The sequence below is a fragment of the Taurulus bubalis genome (genome assembly GCF_910589615.1).
Source record: "Taurulus bubalis genome assembly, chromosome: 1".
Taxonomy (NCBI): Eukaryota; Metazoa; Chordata; class Actinopteri; order Perciformes; family Cottidae; genus Taurulus; species Taurulus bubalis.
In genome coordinates, this window is record NC_136589.1 from 42,448,813 (window position 1) to 42,473,462 (window position 24,650).

Below are 24,650 nucleotides of genomic sequence, written 5' to 3' on the forward strand. Positions count from 1 at the left end.
ACGGTTTAGTTAGGAGTAGAGTCAGTAGACTGGACATAAAGGTTTAGTTAGGAGTAGAGTCAGTAGGCTGGACTAAAGGTTTAGTTAGGAGTAGAGTCAGTAGACTGGACTAAAGGTTTAGTTAGGAGTAGAGTCAGTTGACTGGACTAAAGGTTTAGTTAGGAGTAGAGTCAGTAGGCTGGACATAACGAACACACGTCGGGTGTCGTTGTCTCCCGTCTCTCCGCGGTCGGACCCGGTCCGTGAATATATTGTCTTCACGTAACCGGTCCGTGGCGCAATAAAGGTTTGGGAGCGCTGGACTAGAGGATGTGGAGGGAAAATGCATAATATTGTGATTCGCAAAATCTGCTTGGTGGAGTCCAGTCCCGGATGTGCATTTTTTTTCTTCTAAAAGATAGATTTGATTTTGCAGCGAGTAACAAAGGTTTCAGGGGAAATGTATTGGAGTAAAAGTACCAGTTTTCTTTGCAAAATGTAGTGAAGTAAAAGTAAAAGTAAACAGAAATATAAATAGTAAAGTAGAGTACAGATATCCAAAACAACTACTTACACAGTAAGTACAGGAACGAAGTATTTCTACTTCGTTACTATACACCACTGTATAATAGTTATATATTATAACTATTGTTATAGTAAAATATGTTTTTAAGTAAGAAAAAAAGTCTTCAAGTATTTATGAAGAAACAACAGTTAAAAAAAAAAAAAAAGATTGATATGTGAATTATTAATTGCTGTAAAGGACTTGAATGAATACCAATACAGCCAAGGCATGGCCCCGCCCTACTCTTCCTCTGATTGGCTTACCTTAATGCTCTTAAACTAATCCTCCAACCAATCCGACCAGCGCAGGCAACACTGAACAGCCAATCAGAGGCAGAGTAGGGCCGGTCATAACTTCCCCATCCAATCCGACCAGTGCAGGCAACAATTACCAGCCAATCAGTGGCAGAGTAGGGCGGGTCATACCTTCCCCAACCAATCCGACCAGCGCTGGCAACATTTACCAGCCAATCAGAGGCAGAGTAGGGCGGGTCATACCCTCGCAGTACCTCCACCCGCCGAGAGGGTTCTGTGTTTACCTCCAGCTGGACAGCTTCCACAGCCGGGAGACAGACTCATGTGAGCCGCCTCACCCCTCAATCCTTTGCGGATTTCCTGCAGAAGCCGCCGCCGCGTGTCGGTACACCATAAAGCAAAAGGTGAGTTGTTTTTTTGGGCGAGGGGGCGGAAGAAACGGCGCGCGCTCCTTCAGTGACAACACCTACTAGCTCGCTAGCTAGCAAGCTAGGTGTTAGCTTAGCCGGGAACATGGCGCCCTCCTCCAAAACAAAACGAGCAGGGAGCCCCGGTTAGTTGGCGGGCGGAAGGCTCAGGGAGCAGCCGGAACGACCGCCAGCGTGTCGCCCCGGTGCTGGTTATCACCCAGGTGAGCCCACAAGTGAGCTACGTGACCGCGTAAGCTAGCAGCGCTCTTGGTTTCGGCCGTTAGCTTAGCGTGCTAACCCTGCTGGCCTTCCACGACCAAAAAGCCCCCTCTTTGTTGGGACCAATCTACGAGGTGCTTATAAACGTGACGGTTGATGTCGAGGTGCGAGCGTGGGGGTCACGTGGGTGTGTGTGCTGCGGCGGCGTGTTGTCTCACCGTTTGGCCCCTGGTAGCCTTTTTTGTGTGTGCAAACCACGCGTCTTCACTAATTGGCTCCGGTGTCGCACACCTTGCCTAATTGATTTGGGGTGCACGTGTACGTGTGAGCTCTGTGGAGAGGCAGAGGGGTACCGTGCGTGCACAGGTATCCGGAGTGGCTCACCTGGCTGCTTTGTTGTGACGTCTGCAGCGCGACCTGTGTGACGCTTATGAACTCCAAAACATGGGTGAAAACATGTGATCAACTCACCTGAACTTTAAATATCACAGACACAGCAAACACCTTTTTATTTATTAAATTATCTTTTGGCCGGAATTAATTAATTAAACTCCTTCAGAATTTGCAATGTCTGAAAAGTGTGTTTTTATTTTGGCAGTTTCTTCCCGATTTGTACATTTATTTTGTCCAGCATCATCTTATAACATGTTTAAACTCTGAAAGAAACGACTCAATTTTGAAGCATTAAACGCACCCGAATAATAACTCTAATAGAGATGGGCGATTCGGTCATATTAAAGAATCCAGATGTTGACAGTGAGCGCATGATGCGAGTCCAACATGTGACTTTAACGGCAGATTTGTGTCCATAAGGCTAGGAAAGAGCAAAATAAAGAATGAAATGCTACGTTCAAAGATGATCCCATAACGTATAAACTTCACGTCTACATTCCTTGCCCACCTGTTCTGTGTATAATATGTTTCTCACATGTTTTTTGAACGAGTGAGAAAAGTGTGAAGATGAAGCGTCCTCACACAAAGCCTCCTCCTTCGCATTAAATGTGCTCCGGGCTTTATTATGGTTCGCTTTTGCCTGCGATTTATGAAAGTGACATCTTAAGTTTCATGGATGGTTAAGAGGAGGACCGCGTCTAATTGGATTTGAAGATATTCGGGGAAGGCCAGGGCTGTGCACCATGGTTAAGAGGCAGCCGGTATTATAAATAAAATACCTTTGAAGGTCTCTTAAGGAGTCTTTTTGTCATATTCTCTTTTCTGAGTGTCCAGCTCCCCACGACTATTTGTTCTGATCTCCACACGTCCCCCAAGGGGAAATGTCCCGTTAAGACTGTCCTCTGAGTGACAACAGGACACGATAGATGTACGTCTGATATGTAATCGATGCTCGGCAGCAGGAATGTAGCTTACACGTTTTAAATAAATGGGGCTCAGATATGTAATGTCTGCAGCAGAAAGGTGTGTGATGCTTTAGTTTGACTGGAAGTAGATCATCCGTGGCCGCAACAAAGGTCAAAGCTACCTCACACGTTGGTTTCCAAGAACTCAAGTACAAAACATTTGAAACATCAGAAACATGTTCATTGTTTTGCTTTACAAGTATATCCACAACAACTGAAGACGCTCCAGGAAAATGCAATCTGAAATGGCAAAACAAAAAAAATCATTAAAAATAGTTTTAATTTCTCCCATGTTATTATGACCTTTTTTTATGCAACACTAAGAACATTGGTTTGATTATTCAAAGTGCTTATTGCACAGCAGTCTGAATATTTGGACAAAGCGTGCAAAAAATGACAAAAGTGTGAAGTGGTTGTATCGAATCTGATCGTGCTCGACGGGCAGTAATCTCTCAAAGACTCGTTTGCTCTCGGAGAACAGAATATTATTATTTTTGTCTCATGATAATAATCAGATGACATCACAAAAGAATAAAACAAGACCTGTAACTTAGTGAAAGGTGTAACACAAAATGCGACTGGCAGTTTATAAATGTTGATGTGATTCAATCTGTAAAGAAATCACAGTTCTGGGGAAAGTTTGTCGTTATATTTGCTTGTAAAATATAATTTGGACAATTAAAAATATCTATTTATATATATTATTTTTACATTGAGTTGACCAGACCTCGGGTTTATCTCCTGGTGCATTATTCGTGGATTATTTGTGCGCTCCAAATGAACAACAAGAACCTTTTCTCTTTTAAAATCAAAATTACAATTTTATGTGATTATTGCTTTTATATGTAAGACGTACTGCTGATTGTTCTTATAGACCAGTGGTTCTCAAATTATTTTTTTATATATTAAAAAAGTTATTTAATAAATATTCAATAAAATTTGAGCGTAAATTCACAAACTGAATTGTATATACTCTATATTAAACCAGACACTGATGGCACAGCGCTGTATATTACATCTTTCTTTCAACGAAAAATGCTTTGCATGGGTCAGGGGGTACATCACTGAAAAAAGGTTGAGAACCACTATTATAGACGGTCTCTTGCAGGCCAGCAAAGAAACACAAATATTACTACACACTATTGCTACACACATTGTTACACAAGTGACACTATAAATAGTTCTGTTACAAATCCTCAAATCTGTGATTTCGGTATCTTTTCAGTCACAGAACAAAAGAAAATGACATCTGCTGGTTTATTTATTTATTTTTCCTTTGCCCCTCCCCCTACAGTTGAGATGAATAAGGAAATCCTGTCGCGCGTGGTGAAGAAGAGGCAGGCGGACCCCAAGGTGGTCCAGTATGTGTGGGCGGCCATCGAGGTCGTCCGCAACCAGAAACAAATCGCAAACATGGACAGGATCTCCAAGTAAGTTAAATCATCACGGACACGACGGATCTGAGGATGTGTCTCTGTCATGGTGTGTGTGTGGATGCGTTTATTCTCTGTTGTGCGCTGCATTATTCTCCGAAACACCAGAGGGCGCACAAACAAAAACGAGCTGTGAAGGAACGTGGACTCGGAGAGGGTTTAGTTTCGTCCCCGCATTCTAATCGTCGAGCGTTTGAGTCTGGCCGACATTTTGAGTCCGCCGTGAACCTTTTCCATAAGTCGGCATCAGATGCAGACTTTGTCTAAGGGAATTACCCACAATTCATTGCAGTGTGATGTTAAACACGGGGTTACCAGTGGAAGCGTGGAGACGTAAAACATACGTAAACAAAGAGAAAGGCCTGTTACATTTACACCACAACATTAAGCATTATGGAACGTAAAAACAATGAAATCAGAGGATATTTATTTATTTATTCATCAAATATTTCATTTGGGGAAAAGGGCCTGGAAGACGTTCACATACCACATAAATACACAGTTGTACATCCTATTTTTTATATTTAACGTGATATTTTGCTGTTATTATGATATTTAAGGTGAGTGCTGTCGCATTAGTATTCACGCCATTTCAATCCTCAACCATCTACCAGGTGAGACCTTGAGGCTTCTTGGTTTTTAGGCTTTAGAGGGACTCTTTTGTGTCGTAGATATGCACAAAGACTGTCGGTGTATCCGGCAGAAGGACATGAACCAACCTCCACAATGGTGGTTCTAATTTTTCGTAAACTGATACTTCATTGCATCTATTTAGAATATCTATTTACTCAATGTAGGTTTTTAACCCTGATTTTTAACTCTGATCACGAGTGGGCCACGTGATCGCCTCGCGCCAGCTTCACTGGATTTAACTCTCCGTAAACTCTGCAAGCTGTTTTTATTTTTACATTTTTTTGCCGGGCAACATAAAGTGACAAGAGAGTGGGCGGCGTCACGAACGCTGAGAGTTGAGTAATCGGTGCGTCTCAGCTCACTTTTTTCACCGGGAGGAATTCTTTTCTGGAAGGGATCTTTACTCGATACAAAGGTTTTGGCCCGCGTACTCGTGTCCTGGAGCCAGGTATTCCCTCAAAGGGTTTCAAGTGATCCGCTCGGCGACGACCCGCACAAACGTGTCGTTACTTGCACCGACGTGTTGCGCAATATGAGTCGTTTCTCGGCCCTGCATTGTGTCTGCAGATCTTTTGAAAAATCATCATCTTCTTTTTCTACGTGAGGTTATAAATTTATGGCCTGAATGACGTCTTCAAATTGCTGTTTTTATCAAATATATTCAACTCGCAAGGTGATAAAACGGGGAAGAGCAGTAAAAACTCACTTTTGAGAATCTGGAGCCGGAGAATGTTTGGTATTTTTTAATAAATTTTTTGCTTGATGAATGACTTGAGCAATGGATCGAGCGTCAAGAGTAGAATGCAGATTTTTATTATTATTTATTAATCAGCGACTCATCGATTGCCCCGTTGTTGGCTGCAGAGACTCAGCTGTTCAGAACCAGGACGGCAATCAATGCCTAACCACTCGTTGCCTTTCTTACCATGAAGTCAGCTGTAACGCAGCCGCTTACGGTGTCACGATTCTTTGAACATGTTTTATTTTTTCATAATGTTTTTTAATCTGTGTCGTGAGTCTCGCGTTGTTCAAACTATGCAAATAGGAAGGCGACTACGGCGGGTGGAGCAAATGAAACGCATCTCGTACGTGGTGAGCACCTTGAGGGGCCGGCTGCTTGCCAAATCAATACCCTGGCGGCTGTTGTCATGGCAACAGTATGCAGCGCATTGCAACGGATAGCCTCAGCACACACACACACACACACACACACACACACGGTTTCCAGTCGCACTGGAGCTTAATTTCGCTAAACTGGCCTTGATGTCTTTGTGGAAATGGAGGAGACTAAAGTCAGTGACAGGCGGTGGTGGATAAATGAAGCGCCCTCTCTCGCGTGACGAGAATGAACAGTAACCTTCTCATTTGGCGGGAGTCCACGGCACGGCAGTCGTGCTGCGTGGAGCCAATTAGTTCATCATTAACCAATGTGCTGATTGACAGAACCTGCTATGTGTTTAACCAGCTGTAAAAATAATAACACACACTAAAGATTAACGCTGTACTCCATCAATAGAACTCACAAAGATATGTATTCTTTTTTTAATATGCATTCTTTCATACACGTTTAACTACGCGACCTTGAGCCGAGGCGTTCGGTGCCCGTCGGCAGCGGCAGGACTCCAACGGGCCTTCATTTGAAATGGTGGATCGCGTTGGAGGAGAAACCAGAAGAGAAAGTCCCTCTGCTGTAATTTTTAACATGTCTCTAATGTGTATCCTGGGTATGTTAATGTATTTTATGGAGCATTGGGGTGTTGTTGGTCAGGTCCCAAGTAATGTGTGCTGATGACCACGGATGCTCGTTAGCGCTGGTTTCACGGTAGGCAATCTGGTTTTTTCGACACAAATCTTTCTCTCTTTTTTTTGTGCATGAAAATAATACCAATGGAAAGTTAATTAGTAGCTTTACTGTGGTGGACAAGCAAATGAAATGAAACCACGTGACAGTCAGAGCAAAACAACTGGTTTTGTTGCCTGAATCAAACTGTTGGTGGTGGTGTTGTTGCCTGAATCAGACTGTTGGTGATGTTGTTGCCTGAACCAGACTGTTGATGATGTTGTTGCCTGAACCAGACTGTTGGTGATGTTGTTGCCTCTACCAGACTGTTGGTGATGTTGTTGCCTGAACCAGACTGTTGGTGATGTTGTTGCCTGAACCAGACTGTTGGTGATGTTGTTGCCTCTACCAGACTGTTGGTGATGTTGTTGCCTCTACCAGACTGTTGGTGACGTTGTTGCCTGAACCAGACTGTTGGTGATGTTGTTGCCTCTACCAGACTGTTGGTGATGTTGTTGCCTCTACCAGACTGTTGGTGATGTTGTTGCCTCTACCAGACTGTTGGTGATGTTGTTGCCTGAACCAGACTGTTGGTGATGTTGTTGCCTGAACCAGACTGTTGGTGATGTTGTTGCCTCTACCAGACTGTTGGTGATGTTGTTGCCTCTACCAGACTGTTGGTGATGTTGTTGCCTCTACCAGACTGTTGGTGATGTTGTTGCCTGAACCAGACTGTTGGTGATGTTGTTGCCTCTACCAGACTGTTGGTGATGTTGTTGCCTGAACCAGACTGTTGGTGATGTTGTTGCCTGAACCAGACTGTTGGTGATGTTGTTGCCTCTACCAGACTGTTGGTGATGTTGTTGCCTCTACCAGACTGTTGGTGATGTTGTTGCCTCTACCAGACTGTTGGTGATGTTGTTGCCTCTACCAGACTGTTGGTGATGTTGTTGCCTAAACCAGACTGTTGGTGATGGTGTTGCCTAAACCAGACTGTTGGTGGTTGTTGTTGCCTACACCAGACTGTTGGTGGTTGTTGTTGCCTACACCAGACTATTGGTGGTTGTTGTTGCCTACACCAGACTGTTGGTGGTTGTTGTTGCCTAAACCAGACTGTTGGTGGTTGTTGTTGCCTACACCAGACTGTTGGTGGTTGTTGTTGCCTACACCAGACTGTTGGTGGTTGTTGTTGCCTACACCAGACTGTTGGTGGTTGTTGTTGCCTACACCAGACTGTTGGTGGTTGTTGTTGCCTACACCAGACTGTTGGTGGTTGTTGTTGCCTACACCAGACTGTTGGTGGTTGTTGTTGCCTACACCAGACTGTTGGTGGTTGTTGTTGCCTACATCAGACTGTTGGTGGTTGTTGTTGCCTAAACCAGACTGTTGGTGTTGCCTAAACCAGACTGTTGGTGGTGTTGTTGTTGCCTAAACTAGACTGTTGTTGTTGTTGTTGCCTAAACCAGACTGTTGGTGGTTGTTGTTGCCTAAACCTAAGTCTATGTAGTTATTTTAAGCCCAACTGTAGCCTAAATAATTGTTGTTTTTTTGTCTTAACTTTAGTTTTTTGGGTAGACATAAAAAGTTGTTTGGATTATTATTTTTTTCCACAAAAAAAACAGACAATTTGTTTCCCTGTACATGAAACCAACAGATTGCATTTCGTGACTATTTCACGACTGTGTTGAAGCATCTTGAGCAACCATTTCAATGTAAAATGTAATGAAAATAAAAATGGCTACCATATGCTCATGGCTCAATTGGTTCTCCGCCGCCGCCTGCCAGGTACCTGAGCCGTACCTTCAGCATGCACCCGAAGGAGACGGCCCGGCAGCTGAGCCTGGCGGTGAAGGACGGCCTGGTGGTGGAGACCCTGACTGTTGGCTGCAAAGGCACCAAGGCCGGCATCGAGCAGGAAGGATACTGGCTGCCCGGGGAAGAGATGGTGAGTTTATTTATTTTATTTATTTATTTATTTTAAAATAAAGTGTTTTGTATTTTATTTTAATACTCTTAAAATAAAGGGATTTTATTTTATTGTAATACTCTTAAAATAAAGTGTATTTATTTTATTTATTAAAGCAATCACTGGAAGTCCAACCTTTCCCATAGAACTGAATGGTGGAAACTTGTTAGCTAAGAACTAAATCAAGTTGCTTTCTCCTCTAACGGCCAACATGATGGGATTTTTGATTTTTTTTTTCTGTAGTTTTAGCAAATGCACACTGAACAAGAAATATCATTCTAGCTACTCAAAGCTTGACTCTTCGTTCCAACATTTATCAGAACTTTGAAGCGCTGCACAAATTATTATTCTCGATCGGTTGATCGTAGTCATCATTTATAATATAACATCAGAAAACTGAAAAAAATGCCTGTTAAATGTGATAGAAAAAAGCCAAAAATAAATTGATGTCAAAATATGTCCCCATGTTTTTGTGTGTGTGTGTTTGTACACACATACATTAGGGCTGGGCACGTTAACGCGTTATCAAATGCGTTAACGCAGCAATCCATTAACGCCGACCATAATTTGATCATGCGGTTGTTGTTGTTGTTGTTGTTGTTGTTGTTTTTTGTGGCGTCACCATATGATATGTATATGATTGTTTAGTGTTCTTGTGAGCAGCAGACTTAAACTCTTCTCTCCAAATCACTTCACAGGATCCCAGAGCTGAGGGAACCAAGGTAAATCCAAAATGTTTTGCTATTTTATCCATCAGTAATTATTCAGTTAATTTCTAAATGTTCTTAGATTTTGCAGATTTCTAATAATCGTGATTAGAATATTCTATCCATATCCCTCCCAAAAAAGACCTAGTAGATATCGCCATAAAGGTGCCAAGTGATTACTTTAATTTAATTTCGTTTTCTAAAATGTTATTTATAACTATGCAAATGAGGCGTTATCTAATGCTAATTGTTGTTGAAAAAGTACAAGTCCTTTTTTAAAGGTACCTCGGCTGGATTTTCAGAGTAAAATCACACGTAGAAGAGCTTTAATTATTGAAATCGTCAGCCGCTGTCTTTCACGGTCGGTTCTCGCGCCCCGCGGGCGGGAAAGGATTGACTCTAGTCGGCTCTCGTGGCCCGTTCTTATGAAAGTCTTCTATGCGACCAATTTAGAAAGAATCTTTCCCCTCGTCGAGATGCTCCTCCAGCGAGCTTCTTTCTGCTCAATCCCAACACGCAGCACACCAACGTTCTTTTATCTCCCCCACCGAGTCGCTCCAGACGGGGAGTGGGAGGAGTGGGAGGAGTGGGAGGAGTGGACTCGTGGCGGGTTAATAGCTATTCATACTTCCTGTCGTTGAGCCCTTCACTTGAACACCTGAATGAAAACTATTACTGCAACACGTGTCTGTTTAGGGCTGCAAAATGATATATATAAATTTATTTAAAAAAGAAAATAGCCTGTTCCTAAAAATCTATGAATAATCTCAATATTATTAATATATATATATACATATATATTTTTTTTTTATACAAAAAATACAAATACAAAAAAAAAATTATATATATATATATATATATATATATATATATATATATATATGTATATATATATATGTATATATATATATATATATATATATATATATATATATATATATATATATATATATATATATATATATATATATATATATATATATATATATATGTATATATATATATATATATATATATATATATGTATATATATATATATATATATGTATATATATATATGTATATATATATATATATGTATGTATATATATTTATTATTATTATTATTATTATTATTATTAATAATATTGAGATTATTCATAGATTTTTAGGAACAGGCTATTTTCTTTTTTTTATTGCAATTTCACATTTAAACCAACAACGCACTGCTTTGTGACATTTGTGCTAAAGTGCAAATCTTTGCATCAAATAGTCTCCTGGAAGCAAAGTACAATTGTATCAATGCAACAATTTAATTTAATTAAATCAAGTTCTAATTCCAACACCTTTTTAACGATTTCTTTGAGAAATAAAGACATTTATAAAACGAGTCCTGCCACATCTGTACGAGAACGACTCGGTGCAGATTTATTTTGTTTGCTCCACGAGAAGAAAGCGGAAAAAGCTTATTATCTTAGCTTGTTGTTGTTATTATTATTATTATTATTATTATTATTATTGAAAAAGCTTATTATCTTAGCTTATTATTATTATTATTATTATTATTATCGAAAAAGCTAATCTATGGACTCCATGTTGTCAGCACATGCTGCAGTTGCTACGGCCAGCGTGGTGACGCTTATTCTTTTTTCTATAACGTTCCCCTTATTTAATGCTTTAATTGCTATAATTACATATGTACATTCAGAAGGAAAGTACATTTTTTTATAATAATAATTCCAGGAGAGATTTGAAAAAGCATCAGTGATCATTCAAAGCCTAGACATTTAACTAATTAAGTTTTAACACCCAGAAGTCCAATCGGAGCTTGTTTTAATTAAGAATTGAGGATGAAGAAGCTTGCCTTCTCCTCACACAGACTTGTCTCGCCCTGCAGCAGGAGTGGGAGGCGGAGAGCCACGACTGGTACTGCTTCGAGTGTCACCTGCCGGGCGACGTCCTCTCGTGCGACAACTGCTTCCGGGTTTACCACCTCAAGTGTCTGTCGGAGGACTTCAAACCCAGAGACGGAGGCTCGCCCTGGCAGTGCGCCGTCTGCAGGGTAAGTAGCAGGGATCTTGCGGTCATGGAAAACCTGGAACAGTCATGGAGTTTAACATGGTGATTTCCAGGCCTGGATGTAATAAACCAGCCAACATGATTACTGTAATTTAATGGCCTCAATAATCACATATTATCAGCAACATAATGTAGACTGAAGTTGTGTTTTAAACATAATTTGATCTGAAGACGACATGTAAATATAAAATGAGAGGACCTATGATTGAACCCTGTGGAACACCAGAAGAACTCACAGCCTTTAATAAAGTTGTGATGTTTCACGAGTGGATTTACATGTGTTCATGACGTTCATTTACGCTGAGTTTGAAATAATTAATATGCTTTTAAAAGAAAGACGCTAAGCAGGCATACATACAGGCATCTATATAAATGTTTATTCTTTTAATCAAACTATTGTCTCTCATTCATTTGTGTCATTTAAGGTTTACTGTATGCTTTGAATTCTCATTGTTAGTTTAAATACTACATTTACTCACTTTTTCATGTTTACTCCCAGATTTCACAAAATGTTTGGTCATGGAAATTTTGTGAAAAGTCATGGAAATCCATTGGTCAACATGTGTATGAACCCTGAAGTGTGTGTGTGTGCGCGCTATTACATGTCTGTTGTGTATATTTATTTATTAATTTTTCATACTTTTTCTGAAAAGGGAAAAAAGCCCTTTTGTCATTGCTTCAGAGTTCGATATCTTTGAAATGCCGTCAGGTTTACTAGACCTTTTGGATCAGATGTTTATTCGTCTTAGTAAACTAGAAAAATATGTTTTTAAAGCATCGTTTTAGAAAATATGGAAACCCTCTTTGAGCAGCAGTTTCTTTATCTTTAGTTCTTCCTTCTTAATTTTGGATTTATTTGTGCCTCTTTGTCTGAAGTCTTGGTCGTGCTCATGTGTAATAACCTTTCTGTAATAACAGAGACCAGTAAGTCTGGTTTCTCCTGCAGAAATCTTGCTGAGTTGACAGTTTCTCTTTTTCTCCCAGAGAAGAGTTTTGTTTTTCATTTAAGAAATCAGTTTATTTTTAATTTTTTTTTTAGAGCTGAAACACAAATAAAATGTGTTGGTAGTGTAAATATTTGTCATTTAAACCAATGTCTGTGCTATAAAGGAGCTTGTATTTACCATCTGGTTTCACTGTAAGCTTTATGCCAACATGGACGCCTGATATAGACGGCCCAAAAAATATTATTCTTGATTATTTTTAGCTCTGTTTTTGGCTGTCGTCGTCTTTATTCCTTCCCGGTTCCTCTTTTCGCTTCCTGCCTCTTCTGCCAGGTGTGTGTTTCTGGCATTGCATTGAGCTGTTATGAATATACATTTTAACTGTGTACACGAGTGTTTGGGTTACAGGTTTCAGATCAGACTTTACTCAACTTTACTCCTCTCTGTCCTGCAGGGCAGTAAAAAGAAGATTCTAAACAAGCAGGAGATGAGTAAATACCTTCGTTTCATCGTCCAGCGTATGAAGGAGAGGGTGAGAACAACCATATATATATTTCTACCCAGAGCCACCTGCATTCTCTCTCCTGACTACCAGGGGGCGACTCCTCTGGTCTATATAAATGAAAAAGGTATCAAATCCCCCCCTATAAAGTGTATTGATCACATCCCTCCTCTGCAGGCAGTGGACCTGAACAAGAAAGGCAAAGACACGAGACATCCCATGTACAAACGGCTGATCCACACGGCGCTGGAGGTCTCGAACATCCACGAGGTAACATTTTATTTATATCATGATTTGTTTGAGTTAAACATCCCTGCGCCACAAACACACACACTCTTTCTAGTTTAACAACTTTAAAGAAATGTCAATGTATCAAAATACTCGCTGAACGTACAGACTTTAAAAAAAAGGAGACTGCCCTCTGCTGGACAACAAAGCACAATACACACGCACACACGCACACGCACGCACACACACACACTCCCAGCATGTGATTAGACTTCTTTGTACTTTCTCTCTCTGTATGCTTGACTGTCTCTCTCTCTGTTTCTCCTCCCTCTCTCCTCTCTCTCTCTCTCTCTTAGAACTTGGCTGAAGGAAAGTATAAAAACTTTGAGGAGTTCAAAGCCGATGCTCAGCTGATTGTTCACAACACGGCCATCTTGTATGGAGGTGAGTCAGAGCTTTAGCATGTGGTTCAGATCCCAGTCGGACCGGAACCGATGTCCTTCAGGTCTCGTTTTATTTCAGTATCATATTTTAAAAACCGAAAACTAAATCCTTAATTTGAATAAAGTGACTTATCAGATTTTGTTTTTTTATTAAAATCAGCTTTTTATTAGATTCATGCAGAATATTTAGAAAGAAGACTTATGTTGTGAATCTTTAAAAAAAAAAAAAAAAAAAAAATCTTTTTACATTTTTAGACTTGTTGTATTAGGAAAATTTGTCGTTTGAGCTTTTGGTCAATTCTCCTGGGAAATGCAATGATTTCTGGGAAAACAAGTTTACATTTAAAATACATAAATCTTTTTCCGCCCACTGGTGATCAAAATCTAACTTTAATTCCCTTCTAGATAAATTAACTATGAATAAACACATCCGAAACGCATTGAATGACCAATAATAATATAAATAATAAATAAATACGTGGGACAGTTCATGCGTGCATTTATTTATTATTTATATTATTATTGGTCATTTTAGTATTTATTTGTCTGCTGAATATGATTTCAGAACGAGCCAAATGAGCAAGTAGACGGGAAAAAACAAAACAGGATATTTAAGAAAAACAAGTTTTTTTGTGTCATTGATTGTCGTGTTGAAGTTGACCGTTTTGTCTCTTTTTTTCTTGCTTTTCCCCTCGTGTCAGTTCACAGCGACCAGGCGGAGATCGCACGGCTGCTCTTCAGCGACACGTGCCACGAGGTAACACACACACATATGCACAGACACATGCATGCAGACAGACACACATACACACACACGCGCGCGCACACACAGGTTCGGAGCCCTGACATTCAGGCCGCGACCACATGACTACACGTTTCCCTTTTAAAAAAAAAATGTTTTAAACGCATTTCTTTTGCCGCACGTTCACGTCGAGCGTCCTCGTGTTGGACGGAGCTGGTTTTTAGTTTTTAAAAAGACCTCCTGACTCATCGGCCTCGTCTCCTTTTGATTTGAATCACATTGAACTCTTCCTCCTCTCTCTTTCTCCTCTCCCTCGTTCCATCTCTTTTTCCCTCCCAGTTGAATGAGCTGCTGCTGTGTAAGAACTGTTTCTACCTGTCCAACGCCCGGCCAGACAACTGGTTCTGTTACCCCTGTGTGAGTACAACACAACAACACAACTCTTCTTGTTTCTGTCGCTCTATTGATGAGAAGTGGTGAGATCTCGTTATAGAACAGTTTTAGCTAAAAGTTCAAACTTGCTTTTTTTGTGGGACGGGGATTCTGACAAATTTTAGACTGAAGAACTAAAATGTGACAAATTGTGTGTGTGTGTGTGTGTGTGTGTGTGTGTGTGTGTGTGTGTGTGTGTGTGTGTGTGTGCGTGCGTGCGTGTGCATGTGTCTGTCTGTGTGTGTTTCCGTCTGTCTGTCTGTCCTCTGCAGACCCCCAACCATGACCTGGTGTGGGCCAAGATGAAGGGGTTCGGCTACTGGCCGGCTAAGGTCCTTCAGCGGGACGAGACCCAGGTGGACGTCCGCTTCTTCGGCCACCAGCACCAGAGGTGAGCACGTCCTCACCACTAGAGGGCGTCTTTATTTATTCATTCATTCATTAATGTCCAGAACAGTCATGGTTATAACTTTAGTCATGGTTAAAACTTTATAACAACAACTAATGCTCTTTAACAGGTGAAACATCACAACACAACAGTTTGTGACACATAAACAATTTGTAACACTAATAATTGTGAAAAATAAATAAATTACACTCCCGAACAGCATGCTGTGTAAAGCTTGCCCACTATCACAAGAGGAAACTCCGTCGCAGCTAAACATAGAGGGACTTCGGACCCAGGGGAATGTAGGTGAAAAAAACCCACCTACATTCCCCTGTGTCCTAAGTCCCTCCATGTTTAGCTTCCTAACTGCCGCTGTTCTCGCAGCATTTGTGAAGCTGAAACTTCATCCCAAAACAGACGGAAACACGTTTTTTTTTTCTTTTTCAAATGACCGAAACGAATGAAACAGGTGCAGTGCTGCTTGGTAAATCTCGAGCACTGTTCTTCCCCTGTGTTCCCTCCTCAGAGCCTGGATCCCCGCGGACAACATCCAGGACATCAAGGTGAGCATCCAGCAGCTGCAGGTGAAGCGCAGCAGCGGCTGGAAGAAGGCGTGCGAGGAGTTGGAGCTCTACCAGCGCTTCCTGCGGGAGGGCCGCTTTTTCAAAACCAAGATGGAGGAAACCAACGCGCCGTCACCCCAGCCTCTGCAGCAGAACCAGAACCAGCAGAACCAGCAGCAGCAGCAGCAGCAGCAGCAGGAGGAGGAGGAGGGCAGCGGGAGGACGGACAGGCTGGAGCGGACCGACGAAGCCGAGTCCAGCATCTCCTCCACCAGCAACGAGCAGGTCCGACAGGTAAGTGGGGTCAGACCAGTCCAGCACTTGGACCAGCAGCGTCTCTTCTTGTGGATTTAGCCCAAAGTCTCCAGTAAAACGGTCCTCTCTGTCTTCTGTCATTAAAATCGGTTTAAAGCTGATTAATGCGACGTGTCTTCTAATGAAACTCGTTAATATTGAAGTTATACAAAGTCATGAAATGTATTGCAGAAGCAGAACACTGAAATCCTGCAGAGATAACGGTGCCACCTGGTTGCTGAACTGCACATTGTTAGTACAACGTGGAGCTTTTATTTTTAAACCATCCACAAGTGGTTGGTTTTAAAAATTGTCTTCAATAAATTGTATTTTATTTATGATCATGGCAAACATAGAATATCAAAGTAGAAATAACCAAAGGATTTTGGGAGAGAATGGCAGAAAGCGAAAACCTATTCTTTTATTATGTTTTAAAAGGTGTTTAAAATACTTTTTTTAATGGTTTTTCCAAGTGGCCACTTTTCCTTTTGGATGGATTTTGTATATTTATTAAAAAATATATATATATTTATATATTTTTGAAACGTATATATTTATAAGAACAACAAAATAAATAAATACATCTATTTTTCTTCCCCCTTTTCCAGCTCAAAAGCAGCCTGGAGCCGAAAGCCAAGAAAAGTCGTCGATCTCAAATGGTCGAGCCCAAAGAAGAAGTCAGCGTGAGTTGATATTTGTTGTTTGTTGTTGTTTGTGAATGTGATGAATATGTTTGTATGTTTTCTTCTCTATTTGCTCAGCGTTTAGATTGCGAGATATTCCAAATACTTTGAAAGCTTTTTAGAAGAAAGTTTTTTAGAAGAAATTTATTGTCCTTGTTTTTTATTTTTATTTCACAAGCTAATTAACTACATTCATTATTAATAATAAGAATATAAGAATAATTCATAATAATTTATAAAAATGAAAAATTTTCATGGAAGTCAAGTTGCTGTAATTTGATAAACTGTGTCAGTAATTTATGATTCTTATGCTCTCCTGGGAGAAAAGGAAAACTGTGATATTACAAATTTAATTAAATTTAATAATTAAATCTGAGGAGACCTGCAGAGACCGTGTGCATCCATTTCTCTGACTTTCAGTCTGTGCCCCGATAATGATGATGATAATAATAATAATAATAACTTTATTTTATGGCACCTTTTAAAAAAATAAAGTGCTCTACAGAGAAGCAAGTATAGTCATACATAACTTAAATACCAAATAACAAAAAAAAGGACCTTACCATAAAGGCAATGAATACATAAAAATAAAATAAAAAGAGCAAATGGAATTGAAAACAAATAAATAAAATAAAAACGGGAACAACATAACTGCATAAAAGATCATAAACGGACATAAAAGGACGACATCACAGCAGGTTTTCATTTTATTTTAAGTTTTTAAGAGTTACACATTACCTCACATCACTAGACACCAAAAAACAACAACAACAAAAATAAGTAGAAATAAAAATACATAACAGCATAACAACTTTGCGAACAATCAGACGGGGACAAAAAAACACGGACATAAATCATCGTCCTCCATATTGAACTACTATCATATTCATCATAGTTATTGTACTGTAGAAGCGGTTCTATAAAATGCTCTCTCCCCAGGACCCGGAGCCCGAGGTGGAGGCCGTGAGCTCCAGCCAGGAGATCCCGGCGTCCTCGGCGCCGCTGCAGCCCGAGAAGCTGTCGGTGTCCACACAGACCAAGAAGCCGAGCGGCGGCTCGCCTCGGACGCTGCACCGCGGCACGCAGACCAGCAGCGACGGCGCCGCCTGCCAGAACATGTGCCACGAGAAGTACACCAAGGTCTTCAACGACGTCAAGGACATGATGAAGGCCGACAACAAGAGGGAGACGGAGAGGGTCGTCAGGGAGGCCCTGGAGAAGGTGAGGGGGCGGGGTTTAGCGGAGAAGGAGGAAGGGGTGGGGTCTGGAGAAAGAGGTGACTGGTACTAGAGGAGGAGGGGTCTGGAGGAGGAGGGGGGGGGACTGGTTCTAGAAGAGGAGACGGGGTCTAGAGGTGTGTACTGGTTCTAGAGGAGGAGGGGACTGGTTCTAGAGGAGGAGGGGACTGGTTCTAGAGGAGGAGGAGGGACTGGTTTTAGAGGAGGAGGGGGGACTGGTTCTAGAAGAGGAGACAGGGTCTTGAGGACGGGACTGGTTCTAGAGGAGGAGACGGGGTCTAGAGGAGGAGGAGGAGGAGGGGGGACTGGTTCTAGAGGGGGAGGAGGGGACTGGAGAAGGGGACTGGTTCTAGAGGAGGAGGAGGGGACTGGTTCTAGAGGAGGAGAGGTCTGGAGGAGGAAGGGACTGGTTCTAGACGAGGGGACTGGTTCTAGAGGAAGAGGAGGGGACTGGTTCTAAAGGAGGGGTCTGGAGGAGGAGGGGGGACTGGTTCTAGAAGAGGAGACGGGGTCTAGAGGAGTGTACTGGTTCTAGAGGAGGAGGGGACTGGTTCTAGAAGGAGAGGGGGGGTCTAGAGGAGGAGATGGGGTCTAGAGGAGAAGGAGGAGGAGAAGGAGGGGACTCGTTCTAGAGGAGGAGAAGGGGTCTAGAGGAGGAGACTGGTTCTAGAGGAGGAAGAGGAGGAGGGGACTGGTTCTAGAAGAGGAGATGGGGTCTAGAGGAGGGGACTGGTTCTAGAGAAGGAGGGGACTGGTTCTAGAAGAGGAGATGGGGTCTAGACAAGGAGACTAGTTCTAGAGGAGGAGGAGGGGACTGGTTCTAGAAGAGGAGATGGGGTCTAGAGGAGGGGACTGGTTCTAGAGAAGGAGGGGACTGGTTCTAGAGGAGGAGAAGGAGGGGACTGGTTCTAGAAGAGGAGATGGGGTCTAGACAAGGAGACTAGTTCTAGAGGAGGAGGAGGAGACTGGTTCTAGAGGAGGAGGAGGAGAAGGAGGGGACTGGTTCTAGAGGAGGGGACTGGTTCTAGAGGAGGGGACTGGTTCTAGAGGAGAAGGAGGGGACTGGTTCTAGAGGAGGGGACTGTTCTAGAGAATTAGGAGAAGGAGGGGACTGGTTCTAGAGGAGGAGGAGACTGGTTCTAGAGGAGAAGGAGGAGACTGGTTCTAGAGGAGGAGGAGGAGACTGGTTCTAGAGGAGGAGGAGGAGACTGGTTCTAGAGGAGGAGGAGGAGACTGGTTCTAGAGGAGGAGGAGGAGACTGGTTCTAGAGGAGGAGACTGGTTCTAGAGGAGGAGGAGGAGACTGGTTCTAGAGGAGGAGGAGGAGACTGGTTCTGGAGGAGAAGGAAGGGACTGGTTCTGGAGGAGAAGGAAGGGACTGGTTCTGGAGGAAAAAGAAGGGACTGGTTCTGGAGGAGAAGGAAGGGACTGGTTCTGGAGGAGAAGGAAGGGACTGGTTCTAGAGGAGGAGGGGACTGGTTCTAGAGGAGAAGGAGGGGACTGGTTCTAGAGGAGGGGACTGGTTCTAGAGGAGGAGGAGAAGGAGGAGACTGGTTCTAGAAGAGGGGACTGGTTCTAGAAGAGGAGGAGGAGACTGGTTCTAGAGGAGGAGACTGGTTCTGGAGGAGGAGGAGAAGGAGGAGACTGGTTCTAGAAGAGGAGATGGGGTCTAGACAAGGAGACTAGTTCTAGAGGAGGAGGAGGGGACTGGTTCTAGAAGAGGATATGGGGTCTAGAGGAGGAGACTGGTTCTAGAGGAGGAGAAGGAGGGGACTGGTCCTAGAGGAGGAGACTGGTTCTAGAGGAGGGGACTGGTTCTAGAGGAGGAGGAGGGGACTGGTTCTAGAGGAGGGGACTGGTTCTAGAGAAGGAGGAGAAGGAGGGGACTGGTTCTAGAGCAGGAGGAGAAGGAGTAGACTGGTTCTAGAGGAGGAGGAGGAGACTGGTTCTAGAGGAGGAGACTGGTTCTAGAGGAGGAGGAGAAGGAGGGGACTGGTTCTAGAGGAGGAGGAGACTGGTTCTAAAGGAGAAGGAGGAGACTGGTTCTAGGGGAGGAGGAGAAGGAGGAGACTGGTTCTAGAAGAAGAGGGGGCTGGTTCTAGAAGAAGAGGGGGCTGGTTCTAGAAGAGGAGGGGGCTGGTTCTAGAAGAAGAGGGGGCTGGTTCTAGAAGAGGAGGGGGCTGGTTCTAGAAGAGGAGGAGGCTGGTTCTAGAAGAGGAGGAGGAGACTGGTTCTAGAGGAGGAGGAGGAGGAGACTGGTTCTAGAAGAGGGGACTGGTTCTAGAGGAGGAGAAGGAGGGGACTGGTTCTAGAAGAGGAGATGGGGTATAGACAAGGAGACTAGTTCTAGAGGAGGAGGAGGAGACTGGTTCTAGAGGAGGAGGAGGAGAAGGAGGGGACTGGTTCTAGAGGAGGGGACTGGTTCTAGAGGAGAAGGAGGGGACTGGTTCTACAGGAGGGGACTGGTTCTAGAGGAGAAGGAGGGGACTGGTTCTAGAGGAGGGGACTGTTCTAGAGAATTAGGAGAAGGAGGGGACTGGTTCTAGAGGAGGAGGAGAAGGAGTAGACTGGTTCTAGAGGAGAAGGAGGAGACTGGTTCTAGAGGAGAAGGAGGAGACTGGTTCTAGAGGAGGAGGAGGAGACTGGTTCTAGAGGAGGAGGAGGAGACTGGTTCTAGAGGAGGAGGAGGAGACTGGTTCTAGAGGAGGAGACTGGTTCTGGAGGAGAAGGAAGGGACTGGTTCTAGAGGAGAAGGAGGGGACTGGTTCTAGAGGAGGGGACTGGTTCTAGAGGAGGAGGAGGAGGAGAAGGAGGAGACTGGTTCTAGAAGAGGGGACTGGTTCTAGAAGAGGGGACTGGTTCTAGAAGAGGAGGAGGAGACTGGTTCTAGAGGAGGAGACTGGTTCTGGAGGAGGGGACTGGTTCTAGAGGAGGAGGAGAAGGAGGAGACTGGTTCTAGAAGAGGAGATGGGGTCTAGACAAGGAGACTAGTTCTAGAGGAGGAGGAGGGGACTGGTTCTAGAAGAGGATATGGGGTCTAGAGGAGGAGACTGGTTCTAGAGGAGGAGAAGGAGGGGACTGGTTCTAGAGGAGGGGACTGGTTCTAGAGGAGGAGGAGGGGACTGGTTCTAGAGGAGGGGACTGGTTCTAGAGAAGGAGGAGAAGGAGGGGACTGGTTCTAGAGGAGGAGGAGAAGGAGTAGACTGGTTCTAGAGGAGGAGGAGGAGACTGGTTCTAGAGTAGGAGGAGGAGACTGGTTCTAGAAGAGGAGGAGGAGGAGACTGGTTCTAGAGGAGGAGACTGGTTCTAGAGGAGGAGGAGAAGGAGGGGACTGGTGCTAGAGGAGGAGGAGACTGGTTCTAAAGGAGAAGGAGGGGACTGGTTCTAGAGGAGGAGGAGAAGGAGGAGACTGGTTCTAGAAGAAGAGGGGGCTGGTTCTAGAAGAGGAGGAGACTGGTTCTAGAGGAGGAGGAGGAGACTGGTTCTAGAAGAGGGGACTGGTTCTAGAGGAGGAGAAGGAGGGGACTGGTTCTAGAGGAGGAGGATGGGACTAGTTCTAGAGGATGAGAAGGAGGGGACTAGTTCTAGAAGAGGAGATGGGGTCTAGAGGAGAAGGGGGCGGGCTCTGGAGGAGAAGGGGCGGAGTCTGGAGGAAAAGGGGGTGGGCTCTGGAGGAGAAGGGGCGGAGTCTGGAGGAAAAGGGGGTGGGGTCTGTGTCCGTCAGGTCTTAATAAGAAACCTGTCTCTATCAGCTGCGCACGGAGATGGAGGAGGAGAAGCGGCAGGCGGTGAGCAAGGCGGTGGCCGGCGCTCAGGCGGAGATGGAGAGGAAGTGCAAGCAGGTGAAGGAGAAGTGTAAAGAGGAGCTGGTGGAGGAGGTGAAGAAGGTGGTGGCCCAAAACAAACAGCTGGTCTCCCAGACCAAGAAGAAGCAGTGGGTGAGTTCTGGAGCTGAAATGGGTCCATAAAAGTCCATAAACGACTGCGACTGTCAATTACTCTCTAGTTTAATCAATTAATCGATTGGACGATAAAATGTCAGAAACTGGTGGGACGTTTTTTTTTTCAAAATGAAAAAACATATGACGTAAAACAGAGAAAGCTGTAAACATTGTTTTTGTTTTGTTTTTGCACGTCTCTTCATTCTGTTTGAACAAAAGCTGCGCTGATATTATTAGGAATATAGTATTAGTAATGTAGTATATAGTGTTAGTATTATAGTATCAGTAATATAGTATTTGTAATATAGTATGTTAAAACGTTAACTTTTATTGAGAAAAAAGTTAAGTAGATTTGATGTTGTTTGTGTGTTGTTTCTCCCCTGAGTTTGTGAGGTTGTTTTTGTGTTTGTGAGGTTACGTGTGTGTTGTTTGTGAGGTTGCTTGTGTGTTGTTTGTGAGGTTGCTTGTGTGTTGTTTGTGAGGTTGTTTGTGTGTTTGTGAGGTTACGTGTGTGTTGTTTGTGAGGTTGCTTGTGTGTTGTTTGTGAGGTTGCTTGTGTGTTGTTTGTGAGGTTGCTTGTGTGTTGTTTGTGAGGTTGCTTGAGGTTGCTTCTCCTGTTTCTCCCCCACAGGTTGTTTGTGTTTTGTTGATCCCCTGAGCTTGTGTGTGTGTTGCTCCCCCTGAGGTTGTTTGTGTGTTGTTTGTGAGCTTGTGTGTTGTTGTTTACAGTGTTATAACTGTGAGGAGGAGGCCATGTATCACTGCTGCTGGAACACCTCGTACTGCTCCATCAAGTGTCAGCAGGAGCACTGGCACGCCGACCACAAACGAACCTGCCGCCGGAAGAGATGAACAAGCCCCGCCCCCTTTGACCATACACAGCACGCCATTGGCTCCCGCCCTCTCCTCCGCCTGTCAGTCAGTGTCTATACACACACACACACACACACACACACACACACACACACACACACACACACACACACACACACACTTCCCTCCTGCTTCTCTACTTGCCTTCCAGAAAACTTTGGACTCAACGTTTTCTGCGTGAAAAGAGCAATTTGTTCCCTTTTTGTGTTTTTCGTTTTGTTTTCTATTATTATTTAATATACCCATTGTATTGATTTCTATATTATTGTTGTTTTTCCTCCTGGATCGTGGACAGATTGCTCGAGAGCATGGCTCAAATGCAGAGTTGTAGAATGATTTGTTTTATTTAGTTTGTTGTTTCTTTACCGAAGCGCTAATGTCAGAATGTGTTATTTAAGTGTGTCGTTAACGGAAGACATTTTACTACCCGAGTTTTTTAAATAAATCCATTTTTCTTACTGTAAATGCAACAAACACGCGCCGTCAACCGTACAGGAAGAATTAAAAGATACCGCGAGTACGATCGCAGCTTCACGCCAACCCCGCTTTCATAGAGAAAAAAATATTTAAGAAAAAAAAAAAGACAAAAAACTGCTTCGATGTTGTGGACGACATGCTCACCGCGTTAGCATCTTTTATTATTTTCATTAAACTATTGAGGTGGTTGGCACCTTTTTTATCATTTCTACCTACAATCATATTGTCCTTATGTCACTTATTGGGAACAGGGTCACGAAAAGACGTCGACAAAACATCTTCCATGTATTATTATATTATTGTTATGCACATTTTGGGAGCTCTTTTCTTATTAGACTAGTTTTTGAGTGGGATATAAAAAAAATGTTTTTGATCGGTTCTAAATTGGACAAATGTAGAGCAATCTTTCCTGAGCTGGATCTTAGAGAGGTTCCATGATTTGACTGTTTTTTTACCCTTTTTTTTTTTTTCACACTTTTAACCCAAAATGCTTGTAATATTGCCAGAAAACTAAAACTAAAAATCGGACATTTGGTTGAACCGAAAAAAATCTGGTGAGTCCTCCTACAATCTCTAAAATAACTATAAATATATTTTTCCAGGCAACTTAAAAACTGGGTAAAAAAAAAGATCTTGCGAGGATAATTTTTAGTTTAATTGTGTTTTGTTTTTAATACTTATTTTGGCCACAAAAGGCAGATGTGCGCCGCGACCCCATGTTCTAAATGGGAATATCAGCGCTCATGTTTTCTTTTTATTTACATGACCTGTAAACTCATAACATATCTAATTTTTAGCACCTTGTGGCCGCTACAACAACAGACATTTGGAGGGGAAATGTTCATAGATGAGAAACTAATTAAAACGGAGCTGAGAGAGCTTTTTCCCTCCTGTTCTTCAGCCGTAAACTAAGAAAGGAGAAACCATTCAGACGAGACTTCCTCTTCTTCTTAAAGTGACGCGCACTCTTTTAAGAAACCTAAAGTGACTCTTTCACTGCGTATGCTCTAGTTGGTGCTCAGTGCCTGTTTCTCTTTCTTTTTTCTTTCTCTTGCTCCCAGTAAGGCGACATGGCATGCATGTTGATGGTTTCTCTTGATCCCAGTATGGCGACATGCATGTTGATGGTTTCATAATTTGTCTTTTTTTTCTTTCAATACGGTTAAAAAAAGAAAAGGGAAAAAAAAAAAAAAAGACCAGAAGCTCGCTGGTGTTTTTAATAAGCAGTGACGGCGGATGGACCAATATAAAACTTTATGCAAATGTGAATGATCAAATTAATCTTTTCTAAAGCTTTCCCTGCACTGGGTGTTGAGTGTATTACAGTTATGGTGCTTGGAAACTTTTTGTTTTTGTTTAAAGCGGCGATACAATTGTCCGTTTGTTTGTTTGTTTTTATTCCTCTGAGCCGTGTGACACTTTTAAAGCCGTTGACTGTTTCCTCAGTGATGAAGATTGACTGAACGGAGGAAAATGAATCGGTGACTCTGTACAGATGCTTTTTACTTTGAACTTGTGGCAAATAAAATACCGTAAATTCT

The 24,650-nt window shown here is 42.8% G+C and overlaps 1 protein-coding gene across 1 annotated transcript; it reads left to right on the top strand.

Annotated features, from left to right (window-relative positions):
• Positions 1 to 1,152: 1,152 nt before the first annotated feature.
• Positions 1,153 to 22,611, top strand: zmynd11 (zinc finger, MYND-type containing 11; the record flags this gene model as incomplete). Its single annotated transcript, XM_079213918.1, has 17 exons — positions 1,153 to 1,202; positions 4,080 to 4,215; positions 8,417 to 8,576; positions 9,296 to 9,319; positions 11,184 to 11,345; positions 12,761 to 12,838; positions 12,986 to 13,078; positions 13,393 to 13,480; positions 14,181 to 14,236; positions 14,561 to 14,638; positions 14,926 to 15,044; positions 15,568 to 15,730; positions 15,776 to 15,889; positions 16,507 to 16,575; positions 17,521 to 17,802; positions 21,571 to 21,756; positions 22,489 to 22,611. The coding sequence occupies exons 2-17, from the start codon at positions 4,085 to 4,087 to the stop codon at positions 22,609 to 22,611; spliced, it is 1,926 nt and encodes a 641-aa protein (XP_079070044.1). The 5' UTR covers positions 1,153 to 1,202; positions 4,080 to 4,084.
• Positions 22,612 to 24,650: the final 2,039 nt, after the last annotated feature.